At 41.5% G+C, this 25,000-nt stretch overlaps 1 protein-coding gene across 1 annotated transcript in view; it reads right to left on the reverse strand.

Annotated features, from left to right (window-relative positions):
- dym (dymeclin) overlaps nucleotides 1-25,000 on the reverse strand; it is a 91,267-nt gene that overhangs the window by 7,844 nt on the left and 58,423 nt on the right. The window contains exons 15-16 of the mRNA XM_061698850.1: nucleotides 18,239-18,421; nucleotides 10,915-11,028 (exon numbers count right to left, since the gene is read on the reverse strand). Of these exons, the coding sequence (XP_061554834.1) occupies nucleotides 10,915-11,028; nucleotides 18,239-18,421 (297 nt within the window). The remainder of the gene's footprint in view (nucleotides 1-10,914; nucleotides 11,029-18,238; nucleotides 18,422-25,000) is intronic.

The raw sequence follows: 25,000 nt of genomic DNA on the forward strand, positions 1-25,000 counted from the left end.
TAGGACAAGCAGGACTCATGTGTGTCTCTCACCACAGCTGATTACTGACTGCAAGTACCTTTCTACTGTATGTATGTGCAGACAGCAGAATATAATGAGGCACTCTCTTGTATTATTGATGCCCTACTTCTATCTACCTGCTGTTTACTGTGTTTGGCCCGCGAGGTGGCCCTTGTGTTTTTCTGCCACCATGCTTGGCAGAGGCCATCCAATATTAGTTGCATCCAACCAAGATACGTTGGATTTAGGGTTTGGGTGACATTTTAGTTGTGCAAAATTTAGGTTACATGAATACATTGTGTTTGTCTATAGCACTCCTATACATAGGCCCATAATGGTCTCCAATTTTAACAGAACATTAACAATTCAACCCAAAATCTAAAGGAAACCCACTTTTAACTGTGCTTTAATCCACTTGCAAACACAAAAAATAAATAAATAAAAAGGTGGGAAACAATGTGGTCGTCTCGACCCATCTTCAATGAGTCGATTTTGTGTCCAAAGCTAATTTGGATGAGTTTTGGCATAGCCTTGCTAGATTTCCACATACCTAAGGTAATAAAATAGTAAAAAAATTATCACAATGGTAAAAGTAAAATAATCAGTACGAAATAAAAATTTTGCATCCAAACAATGCTAACTTGGATTAGTATCAAATTGTTAGCCTTCATATCTACCCACTCATGCACATGGCTTCATTTTGCCATTACATTTATGTATTTTTCACAGAGAATGGCAAGAAAGATGTCAAAAACCATAAATGTTGTAAGTGAAAAATATATGAAACAAGCAGAAATGACAGAACAATTTAAAGAAAGGTGAAAAAATAAGGGAAACACAAAAATACAATTGGTTCTCCCCAAGCCTGCCATGTATAATCAAGGCATTTCAAGTCGTTTTGATATGGATTAGCACCAAATTGTAAGCCTTCATAGGTACACACCTACTCTATATACAGTAGATGAATTTTATTAGCACTCTTGCATATTTCACTGAAAAAGAAAAAGCAGAAAAACCTCTTGGTGCCCCAATTTTACCAATTATTCAGTAAATATAATTTCAAGACAAATTGGGGGGAAATATGCATACGCAAAAATACAAAAATACAATTCTGGCTAATACAGTTCTGGGTGAATTATATATCATTAACTGTCTTGCATTTTTCACTAAGAAAGGAAAGAAGGTGAAAAACCATTATGATGTTAAATGTAGACTTGACACCGATTTTATCAGCCTAATCGGTATCGGCCGATAATTAGTACTTTATGCTGTTCGGCTGATCAGCTTTAATATCATAATTCGCCATTGATCGGCTCCGCAAAAGACATTTACCCGCGTCGCCATCGTGCACAGTATATTTGAATCCAAGAGCTAGTTTATTTTTAGCCTTGTTGTGTGTCTTTTGATGTAGTACTGTAAATATATGATGGCCAATAAAGTTATTTAAAAAAATAAAATAAAATAAAAAACCTTTTTGGCGCTGTGGGACAGACCACACGTAATGCTGGATCAGACTACAAGACATTTGCTCTCTCACAATTACACTATGTCAGACTACTGCAATAAAAATCTGAATAAAAGATCAATAAAAGATCATCGCCTGCCACCGTGAGGGACCTAGGTTCAAGACCCCGACTGGACCATCCGCCAACATCCCCGGGACTCACGGCTGTGGTGTCCTTGAGCAAGACACCGATACCCCGAAATGCTCCCCGGGCGCTTCAGCTGCCCCCTGCTCCAGTGTGTTCCACGAACATGTGTTTGTGTTGACTGTGATGGGTTAAATGCAGAGAACAAATTTCATGTGCATGCATGCATGTTCATGACAATAAAAGGTGATTCTTCTTCTTCTGTATTCCGATACCACCGCATCCCGTTTTTTACGATCGTTGGGCTTTATCTTGTCAACACAAATGCGACCGGATACACTCGTTACCGTGGCGACGACAACAAGAGTGGATCACGCCTGACTGTATTAGAATGGCAAAATGGGGGAAAACGTGTGTTGGTGGTCACCGGTGCTCAGGACAGGAGAGGGCATTCGTTTAAGGCTTGGTTGAGGTATGTTCACATACCTTTAATACGATATGGCTCGCAAGCAGGCAACAAAACGTTTCAGCTAGCACTGACGGTTGTACGTAAACATGCCGCCGTTCTGTCAAATCATGCTCTAAGGTTTCGGTGTGGGTGAAGTAATTTAATTACAGTATGTTTGCAGCCATTATTTCTGTCATGTTGTAATGTTTTTTTTGACCTGACTGATTAGAATACACGATCTGACTAGAGCAGTGATTTCTAACCTTTATGGAGCCAAGGAACACATTTTACAATTGAAAAATCTCACGACACACCAACAAACAAAAATGTCACAAAAAGTGGATACATTAATTACTGTATTTAGTTCCTGCCGTCTAATAGAAGACCATTCATTTGTTCTGTCTGTCACTATGCCTCAGTGGCATAAATAATTGAACAAAGATACATCCATCCATCCATTTTCTGAGCCGCTTTTACTCACTAGGATTGCGGGCCTGCTGGAGCCTATCCCAGCTATCATCGGGCAGGAGGTGGGTTACACCCTGAACTGGTTGCCAGCCAATCGCAGGGCACATACAAACAAACAACCATCCGCACTCACATTCACACCTACGGGCAATTTAGAGTCGTCAATTAACCTACCATGCATGTTTTTGGGATGTGGGAGGAAACCGGAGTGCCCGGAGAAAACCCACGCAGGCACGGGGAAAACATGCAAACTCCACACAGTCGGGGCCGGGGATTGAACCCGGGTCCTCAGAACTGTGAGGCAGACGCTCTAACCAGTCGTCCACCATGCCCAAAGATACATTATTTATTGTAAATATATTTTTTTGCGCAATTAGTACACAAGTATATACAGTAAATGAACAGGTCATTTAAATAGACACATTCCTCCATCTTTAACATGCATGCACATGAAATTTGTTCTCTGCATTTAACCCATCACAGTGAACACATACACGTTAGTGGGAGAAAAAAAAAACTTGTCACCAAAGTTTTCTGGGTTCTTCCTTAGCCCATGTCCCTTGGATGAGACATTTATGTGCAATTTTCCCAACATAAAAAAAAATTAATTAAGAGTTTTTCCAATTTTTGCCATACATACCTTAGCCACCAAAGCTAATCGCTGAACCAATCGTTCACAGCATTGTCATGTCAACTGTGAACATTTTGGGAGACATATGACTGATTGCATTTAAAGCCTTCAAATACTAATTCAAATACTTTTAATTAATCTTTCAATCCCTGAGTATCTCTCTCAATAGTGAACACAAGGAGCGCCTCATCATTGGGACGCCACTCGCAGTTTACAGGAACAGATGGAACAAATCAGTGTTTCCGACGTCTGGGCAAGCCCATTTCCCAAAATGATAAAAAGCTGTTAGCGTGGCGTCCCGTCAGGACGGCGGGCCAGTGGTTAATCTGAAAAGCTGTCACGAGAGCAAAATGGGAGAAGAAATGATGGGTTTTACAGTAGGTCACAAAAACTTTAATAGTGAATGCTGTATGTACCGTAAAAGATAGAAATTCAATACATGACTGGTCTATTGCTGCCATTTTTGTTGCTTTTTTTTCCTCTCCTGCGGGAAAAAGTTGAGAAGCTCTCATTTTGATAAAAGACAATTACGGGCAAAATATGGTGACATTATTGTACCATGAGTTACTCCCACTGCCTACCAGCTACTCAAATAAAAAGCTTGGTTCACAGTATCAATCAGAATCAGAAACGGTAAGACCTTTCCCCCCCCTTTGCAATTATTGGAGCGAGCACAAAAAAGTATCCGATATGGCCACATATCTCAACAAAAGAATGTTTCCTCTGGGTTCCAGTGCTTTCTTGGAATATTATCTTGGTGCCTCGACTCCGTCTGCACAGCGCCTTCCTCTCTGAATATATCTGCACCATCCGGCCCCTCCTGGCAGTCACGACAGTTGTCTGGGACCACTTGGCCTGAGCTCCTATCAGTTATTGTAGGTCCTGGTGGGTCATGCCCTCGCCTCTGGATACAGACTGGCTGGCCTCATGTCTTCACTCGGGGATGCCGCGTTCCTTTCCTTTCTCCCTTTTCTTCCCTTTCCTTCCCTTATGCTGTGAAGAGCTGGGCTAGACTGAGAAGAATGTGAGCCGTAGAGAAAGTATGAACCACCCTCAAACACACACACAAGCAGTGCATGCTGATCTGTCAAAAACAAACCACACTCAACAAGTAGTGCATTGTGATCTGTCAAAAAACTATCCTTTCTATTATTCATCTTAAAGGTTCACGGTCACGTCGAGCTGGAGTCCATGTTCCAACTGCACTGGAAAGACAAACAGATTCATGATTTCTAAAGGATGAACTGCCAGAAGTGATGCTGATGTTTCACGATGTGCTTTGTTTGTCAAACGGTAAAAAAGGATGAAATGGTAAATGGGCTTTCACTTGTATAGCGCTTTTTCTACCTTCAAGGTACTCAAAGTGCTTTAACATTGTCTCCTCATTCACCTACTGATGATGCAGCATCAGGAGCAACTTGGGGTTCAGAATCTTGCTCAAGGACCCGGTCACAGGCGCTGAGGATCCAACCCACAACCTTTGGGTTGAGAGACGAAATACTGTACGTCTTAAAAATTTGCCTTGGGAACAAATCCTTACTTTTTTAATTATGATTCTTACATTTCAGATATATTTTAGTTCTTCTACAATTACGCTTGCAAACGTGATACATTATTCAGCAATCCAAGCAGGCTAGCTATGTGCTAATGGTTGCAACTTTTTATATAGGCTTGATTGTAACAGTAAACAAAGAGTTAGAAAGCATTACAGGAACAGCCTTGATCCTTAATACTGTATCTGTCTTGGTTGTAAGGTGGTGGGTGACTTTTTTGTCCTCCAATCTATGTGCATTTTAGTTTTGCATTATTTATTAGTTTTTTGTTTTGTTTTCCAAAAAAATATAATTTCCCAGGGAGCAAATAAAGTCTGAATCTCTTGGAAAATTTTACGGTAAAGAATGCTGATATCTTTCTAAATGTTTACAAAAATGTATGTCGCGTTACATACTCGAGGCAAGACTCCCTAAATCCTTCAGTCAGAACTGTCTTAAACCTTTATTAGGCAGGTGCAGAAACATATCTTAATTATCTACTATTTTCCAACTTAATCAAAAGTTGAAGGGCTGGATTTGTAGTACTAATTCACCTTTTGAGCTTTTGTGTGTTTGTGTGAGATCATTTCAAAAATGCCACAATCACTGACTTTTTGGCAGGCTTTTATGTCTGCAAATTGATTGTATAACACGCTGAAGTCATGCAACTTGTGTAATTAAGACTCAAATGATAAGTGGTACCGAAAATGGATGGATGGATAAAGGCAGAGTTACTGTGTGCATTATGTTCTTTATAGCATACCGTTAGAATGTTAGATCATGATTTTAATAACTAATGATATTAGTTAATAACGTCTTCCATCCATCCATCCATTTTCTGAGCCGCTTCTCCTCACTAGGGTCGCGGGCGTGCTGGCGCCTATCCCACCTATCATCGGGCAGGAGGCGGGGTACACCCTGAACTGGTTGCCAGCCAATCACAGGGCACATATAAACAAACAACCATCCGCACTGACATTCACACATACAATTTTTAGTTGTCAATTAACCTACCATGCATGATTTTGGGATGTGGGAGGAAACCGGAGTGCCCGGAGAAAACCCACGCAGGCACGGGGAGACATGTAAACTCCACACAGGCGGGGCCGGAGATTGAACCCCGGTCCTCAGAACTGTGAGGCAGACGCTCTAAGCAGTTGTCCACCGTGCCGCCGAAAGCTATCGTCTTTGTTTTTAAAATGAAAACAGATCAAAACAGTGTTGTCGTAGCTGTTCGTTTACATGACAACTGTGCTTTGGGAGTGTTCTGTGTAGGCAAACAAAAATACAATGGCGGCACACAGATGTCTTGCAGCATTTGTACAAAACATGCTTCTCCCAACTTGCGAGACTGCTTATGTGTCCAACAGATATGTTAAATTTTAAACCCATAAGCTGACAAACAGTATTGAGAAGAAAAGCCAAGAGCACTTTAATACGTCTGTGAGACAGCAACAGAGTTCAAATGGGCTCCACAGTTAACTCTTTAATGATAACCTCTATGGAATTAGATAATTACCGTTAGCATCTGTTTTTTCCAGAAGTTGTTTATCTTAAGTGGATGATGTACCTGTTGTACTCCTAATTAATTGTACTCCTTCCTGATAACCAATAAATTAGCATTTTTTCACCGACAATTGGCAAGCCAGTAAATAAATTGCAGATCCAAAGTTTAGTGAAAACTCTCAGAGTGACAGTCAATTATTCCTGATTGGCTAATCATGTCTGAGCCCATCTAAAACTTGGGTTAAAGCCATTTGGGAGCAAGAATTCATATGTGGCACATTGTTGTTAATGTGAGAAGGTTGCTGGCAACTGGTCCGACAGAGGCACAAGTACTGAGCAAAAGATACTATGCTAACTAAGCCCCCCTCCTCCATTTGCCTCGTCACCAGGAGCCAGAGAGTCTAGCAGCTATCGCTGCTCAAAAAGGCAGATTTTGGTCGGCCTAAACAACACATTCCACAGCAACTGCCCATGAGAATCATTGACACAACCTGAAACAACACACAATGCACAAACAACGAGACTAAGAAAGTGTCGCCCCCGAGGCCAAAGTCTTTTAAACCGCTCTTTCAGTTCGGAGAGACTCTGTACATTTTTTTGCATTCCTTAAGCAAAGAGGCATCTTGTAGTCTTCTGTCAACAGTTTCCCCCTGACCGGGAACAACAGTTTGTTTTGTCAGTTAGCAATCTGGACAAAAACTACTAAAGTCACAGAAATGCCTTGGGAACACCAAGAAATGTCTGTGTTGAAATTCTGATGCTTTTAAGGGTGTTTCCTGCGTCTACACAACAGGACAGTGCCAAAATGCACTTCTGCCTAATCTTTCAATGAGCAGAAAAAAATAAATTTAAAACATTATCTTTTGTGAGGAGTGCGTCAGACATTACCCAGAAAACTCAGAATCTTCTGTTTGGACGTTTACATGGTTGCATTACTGATGTCCACTGGACTAACTTTTATGGACAGAATTTCAAGGCACAGCCGAAGCGTAGAGGGGTCCGGTTTGGTGGCCTCGGTATTGCATCTCTGCTTTTTGCAGATGATGTGGTTCTGTTGGCTTCATCAAGCCATGATCTCCAACTCTGCTTTTTGCAGATGATATGGTTCTATTGGCTTCATCAAGCTGTGATCTCCAACTCTCACTGGAGCAGTTTGCAGCTGAGTGTGAAGCGGCTCGGATGAGAATCAGCACCTCCAAATCTGAGGCCACGGTCCTCAGTCGGAAAAGGGTGGCGTGCCCTCTCCGGGTCGGGGATGAGATCCTGCCCCAAGTGGAGGAGTTCAAGTATCTTGGGGTCTTGTTCACGAGTGAGGGAAGAATGGAACTGGAGATCGACAGGCGGATCGGTGCAGCGTCTGCAGTGATGCGGACTTTGTATCGGTCCGTTGTGGTAAAGAATGAGCTAAGCCGAAAGGCGACGCTCTCAATTTACCGTTCGATCTACGTTCCAACCCTGACCTATGGTCACGAGCTGTGGGTCGTGACCGAAAGAACAAGATCCCGGCTGTTATTGTTTTTTTCTAATCATCGAAGCCTGTCTGCATTTGTGAAGAAGTCCGAGATATCCAAGCCAGTACAATGCAGACAGAGAGTTATTCCCTATTATTGCTGCATTTGTGCATGCATTATTTGTGGGGTGCAACGGATCAAAAAACTCACGGCTCGGATCGGATAAGGGTGTTTTGAGTCACGGATTGAATAATTTTACGCAACAGCAAGAAAAAAACAAAAACAAAAAAAACATTGAACATTGACCTCCATTTATTTTGTAAAACACTTTTCCTCATAAAATGAAAACAACATTTAACTCAAAATGTGAAATATAGCCATTTAAATTATATGACAACAATTTAAAACGCAATACAAGGCATGACACCCTTTCCTTTTATACACGGACCGTGAATGAAAAACATCTCAAAGTGCAATTTAAGGAATATGCCCTTCCTTTAAACATGGATAGTAAATTAAACAGCAGCCTAAATACACACGAAATTTAAGAAAGAAAATCATACCCGAGCTTATAATTTTGTATTATCTGTGGTGGCTGGGATATTAGTATTGGGTCACTCTATCTTCCACTCAGTCACTGCTTCTGTCAGGAGGCTACCTGCACCAGATTTGTGCCTCTGTGACTCTCTCAGAGGGGGGTGTGTCTATGGTGAGTGTAACAGACGATACCCAGGATCATTCAACAATTTTTTTTCTTCTCCTGCTCATGAAGACTTGGCTCGATCGTTGCATTGAAGAGGGTGTGCGACAGGATTTCATAACGTGTTTTGCACAATAGAGTATGGCCTCATGTCCTCAGCAATAAATACCCCAATAGCTTTTCCAATTGCTTAACCCCACTGCCCGGTTGGATTGTGCAGCAACGTGCTACTTAAATGCCGCAATGATAAGCGGTTCTTGGGTAGCCTTCGTCTTACATGACGCAGGATCGAGGGTTTTCAAGTTTCTCTGCTCTTCCACTATGCTATGACTAACATCCACCGCTGTACTTGACTAATGAGTGCATATTAAACCTGTTGCCTTCGTATGAACAGGCAAAACCTTTTTTTTTTTTTCCCCACCCAACACCAACCACACGCACATATTTTGGACAAATCCGAGGACCAGGTGTGTGCCGAACCGTGTAGAGTGATCTGTGCGGATAAAAGATGATCCTTTGCACCACTAATTATTCAGTTCGTGTATTTTTCATCAGGCACCTTGTTAGGCAGCTAAGGGGTCCTCGGAAAGAGGTTTCATTTGTTTGCGGCAATTATTAGTCTTGTTGTTTTAGCTCACACAGTAACTATTGTGTGATCATTTTCTGCTACAGAAACACAAAATAATATGTTTAGTGAGCTTTTTACAAAACACATGGGGCCGTGCTCCGCCCAATCCCAAGTAAAATGCGTCTATATAAAATAGACGTAAATAAATAAATAAATAAATAAAATACTGAAAAATACAGCATCTAAAAAAAATAAGTTGGCGCTTAAATGGGCTAACAGCCCTGTCAATTAGGCCAAATTAAACTCACATACACAAGCCTGAAAAAAAAACATGATTTTTGGTATAGGGTATAGTCTGTCTTTTGTGCCTGATGGCAGCTGGGATAGGCCCCAGCTCACTCCGACCCTGAGCAGGATAAGCAGTACAGAAAATGCATGGATAGATGTGGAGTTTTATCAATGTAACCTTAGAAAAAGGTTATGATCACCTACACAGGCTCCCAAAGAAACATGAAACAAATGTGAATTTCTTGTCTTTTGCCAAAGAAATTGTGTGGGTGTTTCTGTGTCCATGTGGACAAGCGGCGGGCGGGTTTGTTTTACTTTTATATTTTAAAGTACTTTATGTTGCACTCCTTTGTATGAAAAGCACTTACAAACAAAGTTTAAGTGAGTGATTGAAAATAAAAGTAAAGACGTTAAAAGCATCAGGGCGAAGTTAGTTGGAACATAACTTGTTGCAGCTTGCCGCTTAAATGGGGTGCCCAAAAAATGTAAAGAAGATGCCACAACCTGGCAAGGAGCCCTGAATAAGTTCACAAAAAGAAGCGAGGAAGCCTCAAAGTCAACGATATTTGACCCAATATAGTGATTATCCTTCACCGCTACCTCGTCAGCATTCTCTGCGCAGTCACTGCCAAGAGCTTTTAGCAGTAATTACCAATTCATTGATGATTCCACACAACATTAATCTAGCCTATGGATTTTCACGTTGGGGGCTGAGTACCCGAATGAGCTCATCAGACGAAGGCATGCGTGAGGTGTGGAGAGAGACAGCTGTTTGTTTGAGCGATGGCGCCATCAAACGGTGGCCTGTGTCTCCCCGAGGAGACATTGGCCAAATTGTCACGTCACTTCACGGCGCCCTCTGGAGGTAGAAAAGCAACTCAGATGAGGGCAGCATGTCAACGTGAGGGCGAAGCACACATGCGGACATAAAAACAAAGGGAAGTGCATATGGATGCACGATGGTAGCGTGGTTGGTAGTGCGTTAACGGTTAAACTGGCTACCCACATCGATTTCGAACATCACAGATTTTTTTAAAAGTGAGCGACCCCAAACATAACGAGGAAAAATAGCCAAGTTTGTGCATACTGCTCTTGTGTGTGCTGAACTCGAGATGACCAACACGGCACAGCATACACACAACGACGTCTGTTGTAATGCCAAGACTGACCTGGGACAGGCAGCACGGTGCCACAGAACATCCAGACTCACGGAAATACAAAGAAAAAGTAGTACACTTAACACTTGCTATTCACGGGGTTAGAATCAAGGACCCGCTGCAAATAGCAAACATTCGCAAAGAATGCATCCCCTGAAATTTTTTTCTAGTTGCATATTTCCTCGCTGATTAATGGTGGAGCGCCGGGAAGGAGTGGTGGGAGTGTTGGGTAACGAGGCGTTGTGGCAGATATACATCTGCCCCTCACTCCTCCCCATTCCCCCACGATCGTATGTGCCCTTGACAAAGTGCCCCCCAGCCATCATCCCATCTCCTTGAAATGTCTTTACATGTTCGCATGGAGCAGGCCAGCAGGGATAAAAGGAAGATGGCTACTGAGAATGGGGTTTGGCCTTTTGTCACATGCCCCAATGGCTCTTTCCATCTTTCTCCCAGTTCTCTCTCCCCTGCCATAATTCCTTCCCTACTTGTGCAGACAACCTTACAGCGCTGAGTCACCAAGGCATTCCCTACGCATGAATCGTGATTACAGACTGCTTCGGGCACCTGTCTTACCTTCAGCCTGTCTGTGGGCAGCGCCTGGGCTCCTTTCATGATCACCTCCTGGACCCTCTCCACAGATAGGTCGCTTCCAGCCTGCTCCAGACGCTGGCTGAAGAACGCGATCACCTGAAAAGGTTGCAAAATAAATCTTTCATGAACTGAATAGACTATGTTGTCAAAATGATCCCTGTTCATATGGGCCTTCAAAAACCAACTGACAACAGGTTAGTGTTACAGGCCGACCTGGGTTTATGACAGAGGTCTGTTCGATTGATAGCGACGTCATCCAAATTTCTAAATCGAAATGTGCCGTAGACAATCACCAGCCTATGCTAATGCAGTAGTTAAATTGGAATTACTCGACATGCAGCGGCTGAAATATCTATTTAACACATCAGCATTTTTCTCACTAAATATACTCCCAAAGGTGCTATTGACCTGAAAATTTCACCAGATGTTGGGAAGTAATCCATACATACAAAGAAAGTATAAGAAATAAGATCAGAAATTAAGTTGTGTGTAAAAATGTGAAATGACACAGGGAAAAAGTATTAAACACATGAAGGGAGGTGCAAAAAGGCATGGAAAGCCAAGACAACACCTAAAATCTGTCAATAATCAAACAACAATCCAGCCCCTTGTCAGTCAAAATGAATATCAGTTAAGCTTCTGAATGTTCCAGTGAGCACGGTTGGGGCCATAATACGGACAGAAAGTGGAAAGCCAATCATACCAGCATAAATGTGCCTCGATCAGGTACTCCTCACAAGATTTCTGACAGAGGAGTGCAAAGAATAATCAGAAGAGTTGTCCAAGAGCCAAGGACCACCTGTGGAGAGCTTCAAAAAGACCTGGAATTAGCAGGTACTATTGTCAAAAGGAAAACAGTGAGCAATGTACTTCGCCGCCATGGCCTGGATGCATGCTCACCACGCAAGACCCCATTGCTGAAAAAAAAAAAATCATGTCAAAGCTTGTTGAAAATTTGCTGAACAACATTTGAACCAGCCAGGTAAATCCTGGGAAAATATAGTCTGGTCGGATGAGAGCAAAATTGAACTCTTTGGATGCCATAATGCACACCACACATCACCCTAAAAACACCATACCAGCAGTGAAGTTCGGAGGTGGGAACATAATGGTGTGTGGCTGCTTTTCAGCAAATGGTACTGGTAAACTTCACATTATTGAAGGAAGGATTTATGGGCAAATGTACAGAGACATTCTTGACAAAAATCTGCTGCCATCTACGAGGATAATGAAAATGAAACGAGGGTGGACTGTTCAGCAGGATAATGATCCAAAACATACTGCCAAGGAAACTCTCAATTGGTTTCAAAGAAAAAAAATAAAGCTGCTCGAATGGCTCAGCCAATTGCCTGACTTGAATCCAATCGCAAATCTATGGAAAGCACTGAAACTCAAGCTCCATAAAAGAAGCCCCCGGAACATTGAAGAATTGAAGACTGCTTGTGTGGAGGAATGGGCCAAAATCACACAAGAGCAATGCATGCGACTAGTTTCTCCCTACAGGAGGTGTCTTGAACCGGTCATTGCAAACAAGGGCTTTTGTACAAAGTATTAAATAAATAGCAGTTGGCGTGTTCAATACTTTTTTACTTGTGTCATTTCACATTATTACACACAACTTAATTTATGATCTCATTTGTTCTATTTTCTTTGAATATTTTGATTACTTGTGTTGTTCCGAACATCTGGTGAAATTTTCATCTCAATAGCACCTTTGGAAATATATTTAATGAGAAAAATGGTGGCGTGTTAAATACTTATTTCAGCCGCTGTATTTGTATGAAAAACACTTGTAGGCCATAAATTTAAACGGTAAGTACGGCATAACTTTTAGCCATCTCTGGGATATATTTTGCCTTCTGAAGTAGTGTCAGAGCCGTAACAGATGAGGTCCAGTTAAAGGGATTGCAGTTATGCTAGCACCAGCGTATAAAGCTTTACACCGGCCACTCACTTATCAAGGCCCTACTGTGCCTTACGCAACTGTCACTGTCGTATCTTTGATTGTTTTATATTTATGGTCAAGAATTATTTTTCATACAAATGTTTACTGTTATTATGATGCAGTAGTACTACTGCATCATAATAACCACTGATGCATCATAACTACCACTGATGCAGTAGTACTACTGCATCAGTGGTAGTTAACGGTGCGTAACAACTTCATACAAAGTCAGGATACGTCGCCGCTCTAGAAAACTTCCACTTTGAGTACCTTTTACTCCACAACTTTGTTAACGTACAAAGAAATGACCAAAACTACACACTTTTCATTATATAAATGGCCATTGAAATGTGCTAGCTGTGAGCTGTTGTGTAAGTAGCATACTGTGCTTGCATCGGTTAAAGCCGGATAATGAACGCGGCAGGTATTTTTCACGGACACGAAAACCTCTTTGCTTTTTCTTTGAGACAGACAGGACCTCGTTTCATGCTTATCTTATTGAAGTTTAGTAGACTTTATGCTGATCTGATCGGTTTGATCGGTATTGGCCGATAATTAGCATTTTATGCTGATCGTCTTTCATGTCAGAATTCGCTGAGCCAATCAATGATGTCACCGATCGGCGCAGTACTGTAACTATCTGACAGCCAATAAAGTTTTGTTCAATCTTGTCGGTGAAAAAACATGTCTTCGGTGTAGGACTATTTTGCGGTGTCTCAGACAAACAACACTCAAGTTATTTGCAGTCTGTTCACAACTGAAGTACGTTGTGGGGAACGTCATCTAAATCCTTCAACACAACAAATTTCATTGGGCACCTGAAGAATGTAAACAAGGAGGAGCATGTCGCGTTCAAGCAACGCAGCGTGAGGAAAAAAAAAAACAAAACAAAAAGGAAAAGTCAAACGGACCCAAACTCTGGACAACACCCGCCCATATAGCCGGGACAGTGAGAAAGTTAGAGTAAGCATGTCATGAACAGTATTTGTTCATTTAATTCCAGTAAGTTAGCACTCATTATTTCTGTCATGTTGTAATGTTGATTTGACCTAAACCTATGTCAGTGGCCAATCCTTGAATCCCCCCTAGAGGTCATTGATGTTTTAACTTTTGTCTAGAATGCTGGAGAATAATTTTGAAGATACAGTACTCAGTATACAGTGCACAAGTATATACAATAAATAAACAAGTCATGTAAATAGACACATTGCTCCATCTTGTGATCGGATCGGTGATCGGTTATCGTTTTTTTTAAACTTGCTGATCGGCCCACAAAATCCTGATCGTGTCAAGCATAAAGTTTACCATCAATTTCCAGATCTCACTTGGTCTAATCCCAGCGTCGTTGCACCACACCTGCAACAGGAGCGCCCCTAGATGATGACACTCTGTGCAATATAGTGATTTAAAGATACATATAGAACCACACAACAATGCAGCCTTTTCCCTATATGTATCGAGCTTGTTTGGATGTCAACTGACGGAGCTTTAATAACACGGTGGCTATAATCACTGATGCAAATGCATAAAGGCTGGATCAACATTGGTGCAATAGCTTGTTAGTGTGGGGAAAAAATGTTTGATATTGCAATGCTGTCAGATATGTTATTGGTTTTTTGAATGCTTAATGCTGCAATAGGAAACATGTTCCAGGGTCAAAACGTCACCATTACAGATCTATTAATTGCACATGCAACGTTTGAAGTAACATTTTAACATTAATTCACCAAAGTAATGACAGAAGTTAACCACGACATAATAAAATTTAATAAAACTAAAACAAACTACTCACTCTTTGAATATGCCTGACAGACACATCACGGATCATAGTGCCGTTTGGTGTGTAATGCTGGAATTAAAAAAAGCCTTTTGATGTTTATTGAATTGCTCAGTAGCCAGACCCTTTCCTTAGGTGCAGTTAAATTAACTTCCATTGCTGGTTATACGGTGATCACACCTTCCTTTTTGCCATCACTGGTAACCTTGTGTGGTGGCGTTAGGAAAGAAAATGCCAAAAAACAAAATCAAAGGAAGAGCATCTCTCTACATCCTTCGACTGGCCTGGGAATGCCTCGGGATCCCCCCCGGAAGAGATGGATGAAGTGGCTGGGGAGAAGGAAGTCTGGGCGTCCCTGCTAAAGCTACTGCCCCTGCGACCCGACCTCTGATAAGCGGTAGAAAATGGATGGATGGATGGATAGTACGAATGCGTCAAACTCAAGGCCCACGTCACTCTATATGGCCTGCGAAAGCTTGCCCACAATTTTTCCTTTAAATATGTTACAAATAGCCATAAAAATTAAAACAACTATGAATGATGAATTCTGACTGCTCTGTTACTGTTGCACTTGTCTACACCCTTCATTTCCTGAAAAGAAAGTGAAAACAAGATAGAAACCCCTGGCCTAGGACATGTAATTACACAGATACTCGTATTTCAAATTATGTCAATTATTTTGGGACACCATGACTACGAGTACTATTCCCAGCCCAAATAGCTTTGGCACAACGCCAAAAATGCAATACATTTTGTCATTTGCACATCATTAGCTAAAGCGCACTAGGGATTCCTGACTAACCAACAGGCCAATGTTGGAAAGAGCTATTCCCTCCATTATGTGATGCCTGGTGGGTTTCATCCCAAACAAGAGATCAAGCAAATGCTGTGCTTTATCTGCGCTAGGTTCTCCCCTGAAGATATGTTTGATATTGGATAATTAAAAATCTCTTTTTTAAGTCTTTTTTCCCCCAAAATATATATTTGCCAAACCGACGGCGCTAAACACACCCACGTGCAGTGTTTCTTCTCTGGCAACCAGAGCCCACAAGAGCATTCTGTACATCTATTGCGAAATACTAATCTCCTCATCAGTTCTGAAGGCCTCCCATATGGGGTTAATTTTGAGGAGCAGTTCCTCAATCCAGAATCACATATGCCTGCAGATTTGCAAGCAGAGAGGGGGAAGACTGGAGAATCGCCTCGGGGAAGCTGACTTAACCAAGGGATTCTAGCAAGCAAGCTTCCTCATATGGATAACAGCAGTGCCTATGGCAATGTACTATGGAGCAACCCCAATTGCACACACACCCACACACGCGCAACTCACCCACACCCACACCCACACACACACAAACAAACCAGAGCCGATAAGAGATTGCTTGGCTTCCTTTCCCTTTTTCTACCCAACTGATGAAGCTGGGAGTGACCGCTTTCGCTTGTCCCTCCACAATTGCTCGTAAAAAATATTTGACACTTATTCTGTCCACAAAAGAGCAGGACTGTTTAATTTGTCAATACCGTGCAATCCTCCTGTTATACTATAAGTCAAATTAATGTAAAAATGTTAATTTTCTTTTTGAGTCGGTGTAATTGTTGGTACCCCTCTGTTTATGAAAAAAATAATGGTTGCTGAAATAACTTGAAACAGACAACAGTAATAATAAATAAATACTGTTTAACAATGAAAACGAGGCATTGCTGTTGAATCGTGGTTCAACTGAATTATTTAAAAACAAACAAACAAATGAAACAGGCATGGATAAACAAAAGATAGAAAATATTGAGAATAATTTGACCCCCAGTGTAACAGCAGGATTAAGTAGTATTCGGTATAAGTCCTGCCCATGTGGAAAAAAATAAAAATAAATAAATAAATAAAAAGATAAACCCTCCCTGCTGTGCTTGCTTCTTACTAAAAACCTTCATGTGTCAATATGACCCGCTCTACAATCGATCATTAAAAAAATACAACACAATGCAAAGTCTATTTTTAAAAACAAGACAAAGACAAGGAAAAATGTAGGGCCAGCAGAGTTAGTTTAAAGCACTTGTTTTTTCCCCCCAAAAGGGTCAGTTTGACCCACAATGTAACACTGGGTTCAAGCTATCAGCTCAGCATCCTTTACTGCAGTCTTTCGCAACCTTTATTGAGCCAAGGCTCCCATTCTACAAAAAAAAACAAAACAATCCCACGGCACACAACCAAACAAAAAGGCCACAAAACGTATGAATACTGAAATAATGATTTATCAATTACTCACAAATTGACATATTCACTTCGAAATCTGAGCTTGTTTAATTTAACACAAAGTATTCTGAGTATGAATGACAACAGGTGGATGTTTATTGTACCTTCTGCCATCTCATAGAAGAGCATTTAACTGTTCTGCCTGTACGTTGCTGGAATAGATAGACATTTTGAAATTAAATATTTTTTTTAAACATTAAAGGGGCTGTAAAGTGAATAGTAATGCTCTGTAAATTTGACACACCACAGAGAAGAATGTTGTTAGCAAGCCTGCCAAATAAGAATGAATAAAAAAAATAATAATTGCCAAATACTGTATATTTAATAATGCTTCAAAATTGTGAAAAATAGAGACCTCCTCCCAGCTCCTGGACACTGTAGGCATGTCCACTAAATGCGCTGAAAACATGCCACACTCATTTTTCAGCTGTCAATCAAATAGGTTCCTCCAGTATGTTCTCAAATGTCTGGTGTGACAGGCTGAATAATGTGTACCACTGTGTTTAAACTCCTTCACTGCCAATGACAGCTGTTGAATTCAAATATCTATGTTAACATGGAGGACTGGCAGTGAGAAACACTTAACCTTCCTTGAAGTGTCTGTTACATGGACCCACACACAACAAGACCGCGCCGCTGGTCTAGCCATGGTTACTGGTTTCCTTGTATTTATTGTTGATGTGACTGCTGACCAAAGCAGCAGGATGAATTACGAAGTGTTTCAGACAATATGATCTGCTCATATTCAGCCAAATGCTTCCGAACTCATCGGACTGCACTTCACCGTGCAGATGGACAAGCGGTATGGAAAATGGATGGATGTAGCGGACGCAGTCAGTGTAATGGCTAATAACTAGAATGAGAATCACCAGCGAACTCCTGTTCCCTCTCCTTTACGTACCTGTCTGGTATCTTCAAAGGGTAAGTAGATTTACTTAATTTTAGTTTTATTACACAGTTGTTACCTTCTATTTATATTTGTATGACAGATATGCCTGTTAACTTAAAAAAATTGATGGATATATGATAACACTGTGGAGCAAGCAAAGTGGCAAGTGGAATGCAAATCGCTGAAAAAAACTAAATCTGTTTGTGTTTCTTTAGGTGCTGCTGTTTTAGCTAGCAAAGGAGTTCAGATGATCTCAATTTAACTACCATGTGTCAACAACAGCATCAGTCTATGAACTGACTTAGTGACTGCTGAGTCTAACTTTATGAGAGTACGAGTCATTTTCAAGAAACTACAGTAACCACCTGTCTATTATTCCTTCAGTCATGTCTATTAGTTGAAGAAATGAGGCAACCTTGAGTTGGTTTCAAGCGGGATACTGACCGTGTCCAGGTTCTGCATGATGTCCTGGAATGATGGGTGCATCCTGAACTGCTCAAAGAGCTCCCGCTTGTAGAGCAGCGCGTACACCAGGTTGGGGTTGTGGTGCAGCGAGTTGCTGAGGCAAGAGTTGATGATCTCCAGCATCATGCGGATCACTTCCTCAATCACATTCAGGTCCTGAGCCTGAGGGGAAAGACAGGAGGACAGGTTAATTGCCTGCCCACAACATTGGTTTCACATACAATAATGTTTTCAAACGATTTTTTCCACAGAGATTAATGTGTGTACTTTGGGGGTTGAAGGAGAAAAGACTAAAAACAAAATGGAAGCTGTAAAATATTATTTCATTTGCTAAACTGTGTGCTAACGCCACGTGAAATGTATTCAATATAAACGTGTTAGTTGCCAACCCTCGACTAGATTCCCTAATCAGTCCTGAGTTGTGTCATCCACTTTAGACAAAATAAATACCTCCCTCAAATAAACACCTTCTTTTTCATAGAAAAAAAGAACAGTCATAGTCATGGTGTCTTTCACACCATCAGATCCTGAGCCAGTTTTACTAAACTGCTAACTAAAACAACAGCGCCTTAAAAGTCTTTCAGATTAATTTAAGTATGGAGTCTTAATGCATGTTGTAAACAAGCTCCCTGCGCTGTATGATAATTACATTCCAGTGCACTCTGATGAGTAGTCATTACACAAAGTTGTGGGCATCCATGTTTCTTCCGTTCCAGGGAGCTATGCAACTCATTGGTTCCACCCATTCTGCCTAGATTAACATTTCTTTCAAATTATCTTTATATTCATTTAAATTCAAGTTACACTTGACAGAAATTGTAATATACCTCGAACATTGTTTAGGATTATACACAAAATAGCTTCATACAAATAAAGGCCTGCTGCTGTTGATTTATTGGGTTCATACTATCAATTGTTTCATGATTAACTTGATATTTTGTGTGTGTAAACAAAAGACCACATACCCAAAGCCCAGCCTGAGCCATTTTGCTGTGACAATCAAGTTGAACAAAAAGCACGTAAAACATGTTTTAGATGCTTGATTCATTGAGCCTGGATGCACATAAAGTACCATAACATTATTATTTCAGAGTGGGACTATGTATACCACAACATATTAAAAATAGCACACACATATCAAATCAATCACTCTGCTGTTCATGGGGAACATCTTTGTTCTGTTCTTCATCTGGGTGGGTTCATCGCGTGTCAACGCCCCAGAAGACCGCTGCGGCCAAGACTAGATAACATTCACCATCTGTGTGCACAGCTATACAACGGTGTGATGACAGCATTGTAGATTAAGATCTTGCCATGGCATGGTTGGTTCCCACGCTCCGCATTCATGAGAATAAACTGCATTTGGTTATGTGTATAGATGTTGTACGTAATGTTAAGTTTGTGTGGAAACCCTGAAACTGTTTCCAGTGCCCAAACTATCATAGAGTTCTTCATTTTTCAACTGACCGTGAAGAGGGAACCAGTTTGGAGACAGAAAATCTGCAGACCACCATCTTAAAATACAACTTGACCAATTGAAGAAAAAGGCAAGCTTCGGTGGAAAATAGTCCTTACATCTTCATCAATGCGGTTTACAACGTTACCGCCATACAAGGTTTCGAGGTTGGGAAGAGTGCACAATGAACTAGTTTGCACAGCAGCCTAAAAATATGCTCAGTTACCACTTACTGATTTTCACCCGACTGAAGGTTTTTTTTCCCATATATTTCCTGAAATTATAACTTTGCTACTGAATTAGCATAGATTAGTGATACACCACAACTTCGTACAAATTCAACTTTCATCGCCACTGATCGTAACTACATCGTGATTAGTGCTGGGAGATATGGCCTAAATTTGATTTTACGATTTTTTTTTTCTTCCTAATGTTGATATTCCATATGACTCGATATTTATTGTATTCAAGTTTATAAATGTTAAAAATATGATGATCTAAAAATAAGAGAAGCCACTATAGCAACCTGACCTAAAACTGTTCGTCCAGCTTCCTAGAATTTAGGCATCTCTAAGTCCTTGTGCAATTGTCTCCCCAGTATGATGTTTTGGTGCATAGCTTGTATGCAAACAGGTACTGTATTTTCACGACCATAAGGCGCACTTAAAAGTCTTAAATTTTCTCCAAAATGGACGGGGCGCCTTATAATGCGGCGCGACTTATGTGTGCACCAAGTTCCAACATCTATCAATGTTTTTTTTTTTTTTTTTGATGAGCATTTCCTGCCGACACGCTGCTTACACAGAGGAAAAACGGACGTGGCTACGTCCATGACAAATATCATTGTTCGTGTGATGATGATGACCTGTATGAACAAGAATTCACTAATACCACCTAAGACGAGTCTCAAAACAGGAGTGCCAAGAGACGGCAAGCTGATTGGGAGGTGAGATTGCGACTCAAATCTGGGCTAACCATCTTAAACCGAACTGCAAGTGGGGGCCCTTATCTCACAAACAATGTTGCTGCTAGAACATACAAAAGCACATGGAGTGGGAACACTGGATTGGGAAAATGTTTAATAACTGTAGTTTGGAATTCAAGATACATTGATTTCAACCAGGCTGCAGGACCAGGAGGTGCAGGGCAGGCACTAAAACGTTAACCGGCAGACACGAGGAGGTGAGCGCAATACAAGAGCAGCCAGAGAAAATGAGGATTGATTGTGCGTCTGGAAGTAAAGGAGGAAGCGCTCGGGGCTTGACTACGCTTTCTGGCTTCGGTCCGCTGTGGCGGCCCATAATTAGACAGAACCGAGGGGGAACTGAATTGGGAGACAGTCGAGTAGGACGCAAGAACTAAAAGGGACTATGAGATGAAGAGTAGGAGTGAGGTGTCGAGTGTGTTTTGTTCTCTTACTGCGGCTTAATGAGATTGGCCTGGCAGGGGAAAAAAATGCCACGCTGGGGAATTCAGGTCAGAGGAAAATAGGCTAGCTAGACGTCTGCCTGGCCCCGTGTGTGTATGTGTGTGTCAAGTGGATGAGATTAAGAGGTCTGCTTGAAATCCAGACAGGATTTAAATATCTTAACTCCTCATTTCTTTGCGTTCCCCACTTTTGTGCTTGTTTTGAAAACCCCAGCCTAAAAAACACCTCACACACACACATCCACATGCTTGTCCGTGTGTTTGTGCGCGACTTCCTTCCCTCGCCTCCTGTTTCCAGCTTCCCCCGTGATGTCGTTGAGTCAGGAACCACTCCTACTGCTGTTTAATGCCTCCCAACACACGGGAAAACACAGGTCTCAGACGTGAGCTATATCATTATTCTGCCCCATTTTACAGTCATTTGCACAAAAATGACAGGAGCCTTATTGCTTGTCTCCCCGCCGAGCACAAATGTGTTATGTCTGCAGGTGTGTATGACCTCCGCTATAGGTCTGACAAGGTCGATCACTGGCCATGCGGTGGACTAAACACCCTTCTTGTGTTGATTTCTTCTTTTCTGCAAGCACTAGCATGTGGAACCGGGTAGTGCTAAGAGGCAGTAGGCGTGTAACTCCCTGTTAAAGTAGGCGCAGGCATCATTAAACCAGTAGCTTAGTGATTCCCTGGCTGCTCACCGCAGGCTATTGCAAGGCAGACAAGATAGACGGGCCTATCGGGAAGCGGCATTGACAAAGACAAGGACAGGGTGACAGACTTTAAAAGCAAATTTTTATCCATCTTTCCCAGTGGTTCTTTTCTTTTTTTAATAATGGTAGGGTAGCTACAGTAAAACTCTTCAGTTGAATTACAATTTCAAATTTTACCTTTAGGCAGTAAATTTCAAATACAATCTCGCAGGATGATCGTTCTTTCAATTTTTACATTTTCTTCCCTATATAAAACACCCATCTATCCTTTTTCTATAGCACTTCTCTTCATTAGGGTTGTAGGTCAGCTGGAGCCTATCTCAGCTGACTTTGGACGAGAGGCAGGGTACATTTTGGACCTATTGCCAGCCAATAGAAGTGCACATATAGGCAAACAACTACTCACAGATTCACACCTGTCGACAATTTTACAGTCTTCAGTGAACTGAACGTGCAGGTTTTTGGAATGTGGGAAGAAAACAGGGTACTGGGAGAAAAGCCATTCAAGCATGGGCAGAAGAGGAAAACTCCAAACAGGTAGGCCGGAGATGAGGTTTGAACCCAGATGCTCAGAAGTGTGATAGAAATGTGCCAAGCACAAGTCCACCATGCTGACCCTCCGAGAAAATTAGGAAAATACAAATAATCCGTTCGAGGGTCAAACTAAATCAGTAACACTTTAACATTCTCAACTGTCACTCGAGTGGAAAAATTACTTAAATGCAGTTAATAACAAAATATTACAATAAAACATAATTTACTCTTTAATAGGAATGTCACGATATCCATGAGATCACAATATTGTGGTATTAAAAGTGCCTCAATATTGTATTCGTCTTGTATAGATATAAAATAATGAGATGTCGTGCTTAGAATTTAGTTTGGGGTCGGCTATACGTAGGCATGTCGCTTAGCCAGGCTGCTGCAGCGCTCTCTCCATTTCCTTGTTACAGTACATACGCAGCTAATTGGCCACAAAATTACAATGATTGGCTGGCTGGCCCATGTGACCGAAATGTAGCATTTGAACGCGGAAATAATGTCCGCAAAACAGCGGCTGTAACTCGGTTACATAAGGACCATACGTTAGTCAGCCAATAAAAACAATAGTCGCGAGAATTTATGCGTGTATTGCATGACACATTGATCATCGTCACTTTGAACGCATCTTGCCTGTCCCCCAGCTCTGTGGCCCCGATGCACCACAGTCAGGCCAGGAACAGTTGCCAGTCGACCACCGCTTCGCGCAACTGCGTCCCGCCCCGCAGCAGCCGCCGAAGGGCAACCCTCCAAAGCCGGCGTGCGGGGAGGCACCCCCCTCCCCCTCACCTTCAACCTCAGATCAGAGGCGACAACTCGCTGAATTTAAGCATTTCACTCAGCGGAGAGAAAACTAACAAGGATTACCATGATTATCTTATTTATTGTAACTTGGCTGTTTCTATATTCCTATTCCTGTGTTGCCTTTAAGTGTTCCCGTGTCGCTGAATTTCTGAGTTTCTTGAATTTTTTGACTTAAGCAAAGGAATCACTGTTAGTAAGCAGTACTCTAATTCTAATCTTATAAATAAAAAATTATGACAATAAATACTGTGAAATTGGTGAACAGATAATTTTTCAAATGGACAGTTTTGTCACTCTGAGCATGACATGATTATTGCTGCAGCAATAATACCTAGTTTATATATTTATAGTTTTGGATGGAGGTGGCACGGTCGACGATTGGTTAGCACATCTGCCTCACAGTTCTGAGGACGGGGGTTGAAATCCTGGCCCCGCCTGTGTGGAGTTTGCATGTTCTCCCGTGCCTGTGTGGGTTTTTTCCGGGTAGTCCGGTTTCCTCCCACATACCCAAAACATGTGTGGTAGGTTGATTGAAGACTCCAAATTGCCCATAGGTGTGAATGTGAGTGCGAATGGTTGTTTGTTTATATGTGCCCTGTGATTGGCCGGCTACCAGTTCAGGGTGTTCCCCGCCTCTTGCCCGAAGATAGCTGGGATAGGCTCCGGTATGCCCGCGACCCTAGTGAGGATAAGCGGCACAGAAAATGGATGGATGGATAGTTTTGGAGGTATACAAATATAAACTTCGATGGACGGGGATAGAATATATGATTTGTAGATGTCTTTTTCAAACAGACATCTGCAAAAATACACAAACTACTAAAGCCTGTCGAGAAATACTTGGCCAGCAAGAAAAAGAGAGGTCTTTTGGTTCTCTTGCATGTGCCTCTCTGCTCCACCTGAGCCCTGAACCTTTCTGCAATATCGTAAGTCTTCCTGCAATACTGCAAGCTTCCCCAAGATATTGCAATAATTATCGTACCGTGAGATTAATGCCATGATAAAACTGAACCGTGAGATTTAGATATCGTTACATTCCTACTCTTTAACAAAAAATGATGAAGGCATAAAGCGAAAGCATCACAAGTGTAAAAACAAGTTAACCAATGTTTAGTTCTTTGATGCTTGCTGAACAGAGGTCTTGCAAAATGTGCCGATGTCACGCATGACAGTATTTCGGGCTATTTTTTCAAACTTTGCTACACGAGATTTTAACATGGAGGGATAGACTACAAATCCAATGTATTTATCCCTACTATTTATTAAATATAAAAATATATAAATAATTTATGTTTTGCCATATTTTTCCAGAGCATTCTGAATGAATTGACTGGCGACCAGTTCAGGGTGTACTCCGCTTCTCGCCCAAAGATAGCACGTCCATGACCCTAGTGAGGATAAGCAGTACGGAAAATGGATGGATTGGTGGATGAATAGAACTGTTGGACTTTACAGGTATTGTTGAGGCTGGTCCTTCTTTTGGCATAAACGATGCAAAAATAAATGAATACATAAATAGAATGACCACAATGTAAACCCAACAAAAAAAGTTGAGGCTAATATTGAGGCTCCAAAGTATTGTTTTAAATGTGTATGGATAGACTACGAAGCCAATGTAGCCCTGCTCTGCATGAAATATCATTTTGGTCTATTTCCCCCTGCATCCAGTTTTGAACAATACAGTGTTGAGACTGATCCTTTTGGAATAAGTATCGCAAAAAATGGACCAAAAGCGCCAAAGAAAAAGCCGAACACCTGCCTATGAACTCCAAATGTTTGTGCGATTTTAGAGGCTTATCTTGCCCC

The sequence above is a fragment of the Phycodurus eques genome, chromosome 15 (genome assembly GCF_024500275.1).
Source record: "Phycodurus eques isolate BA_2022a chromosome 15, UOR_Pequ_1.1, whole genome shotgun sequence".
NCBI classification, from domain to species: Eukaryota; Metazoa; Chordata; class Actinopteri; order Syngnathiformes; family Syngnathidae; genus Phycodurus; species Phycodurus eques.